The sequence below is a fragment of the Arachis ipaensis genome, chromosome B05 (genome assembly GCF_000816755.2).
Source record: "Arachis ipaensis cultivar K30076 chromosome B05, Araip1.1, whole genome shotgun sequence".
Classification (NCBI taxonomy): Eukaryota; Viridiplantae; Streptophyta; class Magnoliopsida; order Fabales; family Fabaceae; genus Arachis; species Arachis ipaensis.
The window spans coordinates 16,687,163-16,692,616 of NC_029789.2; the positions used below are offsets into that span (position 1 = coordinate 16,687,163).

Sequence of the window (5,454 nt, forward strand, 5' to 3'; positions counted from 1 at the left end):
ATTTTTTTTCTCATTTATTTTTAACTTTTTCGATTAATATCTTTTAAAATTATTTTTGTCTGAATTTTCAAATATCATTTCACTAATTTAATCTATTCTTTATCAACTATCTAATATTTTATAGGAATACTATCTTTTATCACGAGAAATTGAGAATTGATGAGATTACTGAATTTATTGTGTCTCATGTACTTTAGCTTTTAATTTTTACACTCAGTATGAAATTACATTACAGCTCCCTAATTAACTTTTTCTTCTGTTTCGGTTTTGGACAATGGTCAGGTCTTTCGAGGAAAGCCAGGTTTGGTCTAACCGTAGGCGTGGGAATACCTGGAGTCATTGGCATCATTGGACTAATATGTTTATTGCAACGCAGAAAGATGAGGCGAGATCAGCGACAACAGTCATCAAGAACACAAACGGAATTTTCTATCATGATTGTTCCTCCCCCTCCAGCTGTCCTAATGGGCCTTGATGGGCCATCAATAGAAAGATATCCGAAAACTGAGGTAGGTGAGGATGGGCAATTGCCTAGGCCCAATGATACCATTTGCTCAATATGTCTCTGTGAATATAGGCCCAAAGAGGTGCTGAGGACCATAACAGAGTGTCAACACTATTTTCACGTTGATTGCATTGATGGGTGGCTGAAGATGAATGCTACTTGCCCTTTGTGTAGAAAATTGCCAGCAAGATCAAATTCCAATTACGACTCCTCTTTGCCTTTCTCTCCATCTTCCTCCTAATGTTTACTCATTCCAATCATTGTTCAATGATCAATGTATATTTTCCGACAAAAATACTGTTCTTTTTTATTGTCAATTAAAAAGAAAAAATAATTCCATTTTTTTCTGTTCTAGCATCAACTCACGCAGTCACGCTTGCAAAATAAACCACCACTAGAGTATCGTTTTTAATAATGTTGTGCTGCAGTTAAAAATCTGATCAAATTAATGGTAGGATAAAATTGAGACGATTTTGAAACGTTAGGAATTTAAATAGAACGAAAATATTGGGAATAAAAACAATACTTAGAATTAAATTTTAATTTTATCCTTTAATAATATTAATTTTTTACGGAACATAGTTATTCAATTATTTTTTAATCATATTTAAGTAAATTACTCTTAATTACATTACTTTTATTCTAAATAAATTTAAAATTTATGTACTAGTCATTCTACAAACATTTCATGATGAGTAAACATATATAAGAGTAAAATTATAAAAAATAAATTTATTTAGAATAAAAGTAATGTGATTAAAAAATGTCCAGCTAGTCGGTTTCCGGACGGTTCGGAGAGGTCTTCTGGGTGTGAAGGCGGGTCACAACCTTAGTCTGGATCTAGGGGCGTGTGAGGCGTGAGTTCCGACTTCCCGAGTTCTTCGACTGAGATGAGGGGGGTGCCACCTGCAAGGACACTCCAACGCTCAAGTCAGAAAAATATGCAGGTGGTATGAGGGTAAAAGGTATGATGACGTACCTTGGGGGAGGGGTAGGACCCTCCCCTTATATGCCCTGTCAGTAGGGCGGGCCCCATATGGGGAGGCCTCCTTCCAGGAAGCTTCTTTTCCTACAATGCCCCCAACGTGCCAGCTATGGCCGTGAGCACCGTTGGTGGCGCGTTTTGTTTTCTCTTTCGTGTGTCGTCGTCTGGTTGATCGTCCGTGTGGAGGATGCGCCTTCCAAAGGCGTGTGTGCCTGTTTGTTACTGGGCAACGTCTTTCGTCGCCTCGTTCCTCATGCCGAGCATTTAATGCTCTTAATGGGCAATTCAAAACCCCGCGAGAAAAAGACTATTTCTCCCCTGTCCTTCGCGCTTCTTAGAGTTGGTTTCTTTTCAGTTTTCCTTTGGTTTCGTTTCAGTTTCATTGCATTGCCGTTGCGTTTCATTTGCTTTCTCCATTCTCTCCTCAAAATCTTTACTGCGAGCCCCTGCTTCGTCCAGATCTTTCTTAGTTTTTTGATCCTCCCTGATCATCGCCCTTATCCTTGTAAGCTCCCTATTCTTTTCTCTGGTATTGGTGTGGAGTTATTTATTTTCATCGTTCATCTTCCTGATTTTGTATGTGCGTTGCACTCTTGATTTGAATTGCATGTTTGCTGTCGTTTTAGCATTAGGAAGATACTGTAGGGGGGTTACCATTCTAGGATTTTACTTTTCTGGCCTTGCTCTTGGCTGTAGATTTATACCTTGTTTTATAGTTGTTGGATAGGTGAATTATAGTTTCTGGTATTCGTACCGGCTTCCCGGCCTCTTAGACTGATATTGGGTGGTGCCCCAACTGTAGGTATGGCTCAGCGTCCCGTCGTGAGGGTCGTGAGACCGGCGCCCTATGACTGATATGCTTGGGTAACTTCAAATGTGAAGGAAACCTCTAACCAAATGTCCCCGAAGGAACTTGACGAGTTCCGACGGGCCGATTATCTTTGCGGAGGAACTGACGAGGAGGCTAATTATGCAGCTTTCATTCCTGCCGACAACGAACAAATATTCCAACTAAATCTGCACTCTCCCCAGGTCTCCGATTGGATGTGGTTGTATAAGGCCATGTTCACCCGCCTGGGAGTTCGCCTCCCCTTCCCCCCTTTTCAAATGGCGTTACTTAACCGTTGTGACGTTGCGCCGTCCCAATTGCATCCGAACAGTTGGGCCTCAATCCGCTGTTTCGAGATGGTGTGTGAGTATCTTGAGCTGCCGGTCTCCGTTGTAGTGATTCTTATCATGGTTTTAAGGATAAGTATTTCAAAGTTTGCCCGGTGGAAGGTCGGCACCCTTTTTGGTTGACGTTAGAAGGGGAACGTCGCATACCGACTTACTGGAGTTTTGGGACGGGAGCTAACGCCTTTACCAAAATAACGTATAAGGGATTATCTCCTGAGAATAAGAGGGTTGCCAACATATTGTTGGCTGTTTTTGGGAAGAATCTTGTTAACCCTCATCTCCTTATGGGTGATCGGGACATGGCTATGAATTATATATGTGAGTAGCCATCTAGTAATTTTCATGTGTTTACCCTTGTCCTTACTTATCCGCCAAATTTAATGATTAATAGGTTTCTGTATCTTGTTGCAGTGTCAATGTCTGCCGAGGTAACAGGACTTGATGCTTTGTTCAACACTTTCTTGGCTGATGGCAGTGATGATGACTCCACTACCCCTGCCAAGGAAGTGCCGGCTGACGACGTCATTGAGCCTGAGGTCTAGTCCCAGCCTACCCAGGGGGAGGGGCCCAGAACCAGCGCCGCTTCGGGTCCTCATCAGGAGGCAGGGACTGGTTCGGGACCCCGACCAGAGGAGGATCTTGAGGCTGAGGAGGAGGGTGACAATCCAAGGAAAAGGAAGTCGTCTTCTAGTCCTGAAGTTGAGGTGTTGGTTGACAATCCAAGAAAAAGGAGGCCGTCTTCCAGTCCTAAGGGGGTTCTCACCGTTATGGAGAAGAACTTTGATGTCGAAAACTTTATCTATTCCCAACTACTTCCTGGCACGGAGGACTTCTTTTACAGTGGGGACCTCGCTTCGCAAGCGAGATGGATGTACCGCACTTTACTCCGAGGAGCTGCTATAGCGAGGAAGGCGGAATCCGCCTTGGCAGGAACGCGGTCTTTGGAAACGAAACTTGAGTCCTCTGTCAAGGCCAACACCAAGTATAGAGATGAGGTGAAGCTGCTCCGGGAGCAACTTGCTGCTGCCGAGGAGAGGGCCAAGACAGCCGAGGAGAAGGTCGAGGTTGCTGAGGAGGAAGTTAAGACTGCTAAAGAAAAGGTCAAGACCGCTGACGCCTCCGTGGCACATCCTACCGAGCGAGAGCTTCCCCTGGAAAGTTAACTTAGCACTGCTCAGGGTCGGGTGGTCGTGCTAGAGAAGGAACGCGATGAGGCTCTCTCGTCGGCCAAGGCGGCCCGGGGTGAAACTACTGAATTTTAGAAGAAGTACAAAGACACCGTGAAGCAGGGTAAGAACGCTATCTTGATGACCGAGGAGGCCCTCAAAGCCCAAGTAAAGCTGTTGGCTCCCGATTTTGACACCTTAGCTGTTGGCATTTTCAAGACTATCAGGGATGACAAGATCATTGATATGCCGAAGAAGTGTCTTGTGTTCTTGTAACTTGTGTGTTTTTGTAACTTTTGTAAACTTTGTAATCCTTTTGAACTGTTTGAATCTGTTTGCCGCATGTGACAAACCGCTTGTTTCCCGCCTTGTCGGCGCTTATTTTTCTTTATGTTCTTTTACCGTTTTGTTGGTATTAGCTATTTGCTTGTGAACGTTTTACCGTCTTGCCGGTAATTAGTGAAGCCAAGTCGTGGCTTTTATCGTTTCAACAGCCGCGTATTATGGCGTTCATTACTTTCGTGGTTCCCGGGGTGATCAGTCCCAGGGCACCGTATCGTTATGAAATTGCTTACTCGTCATGGTAGCTTAATTAATAATAATGAATGCGAAAAGGAGATGACAAGTAGTAGATAAATAGTAGTGGTAAATGGTCCAAACATAAGATGATAGCAAATATATGACAAGGACAAATAATCCATCATAAAGTAATGTCTTACTAAGCCGGCTGGATCGGCAGGTTGGTTGTCCGGTCGGTGGGTTTGGCCTAGGAATAGAATCTTCTCAAATTGCCCGTGTTCCACGTTCTCGGGACTTCCTTGCCGTCCAGCCGTTCCAAGTTGTAGGCCCCATTGCTGATCACCTCTTTCACCCTGTATGGGCCTTCCCAGTTTGCCACCAGCTTTCCTTCCTCTGGTGTCGGGAGCCCAATATCATTGCGCCTTAGGACCAGGTCGTCTTGTTCAAACTCTCTCTTGAGCACCTTGGCATTGTAGCGCAGGGCCATTCTTTGCTTTAGTGCCATTTCTAATAAATGGGTCATCTCCCTGTCCTCGTCTATCAAATCATTTTCTACGGCTTCCTCAACCCCTCCTAAGAATGGCCGTGGGCTCGGCTCACCGATCTCCACAGGTATTATTGCCTCTACCCCATATGTGAGTTAGAAAGGGGTCTCCCCGGTAGATGACTGTTGAGTTGTGCGGTAGAACCAGAGGACTGACGCTAACTCGTCTGCCCATGCTCCCTTTTTCTGGTCAAGTCGCTTTTTGAGGCCTTGTACGATAACCTTGTTCGCAGCCTCAACTTGACCGTTGGTTTGGGGATGTTCCACTGATGAAAACTTTTGCTTTATACCCAAGCCGGCAAGGAACTCTCCGAAGGCGGGTGTGAAGGCGGGTCCCAACCTTGGTCTAGATCTGGGGGCGTGTGAGGCGTGAGTTCCGACTTTCCGAGCTCTTCGACTGAGATGAGGGGGACCACCTGCAAGGACACTCCGACGCTCAAGTCAGAAAAATATGCAGGTGGTATGAGGGTAAAGGGTATGATGGGGGAGGGGTAGGACCCTCCCCTTATATACCCTATCAGTAGGGCAGGCCCCACATGGGGAGGCCTCCTTCCAGGAA

At 45.0% G+C, this 5,454-nt stretch overlaps 1 protein-coding gene across 1 annotated transcript in view; it reads left to right on the plus strand.

Annotated features, from left to right (window-relative positions):
* The window catches only part of LOC107643125 (RING-H2 finger protein ATL22), a 2,377-nt gene extending 1,518 nt beyond the window's left edge, over nucleotides 1-859 (plus strand). The window contains exon 2 of the mRNA XM_016346695.2: nucleotides 283-859. Coding sequence (XP_016202181.1) covers nucleotides 283-746 — 464 coding nt within the window. The 3' untranslated portion in view covers nucleotides 747-859. The remainder of the gene's footprint in view (nucleotides 1-282) is intronic.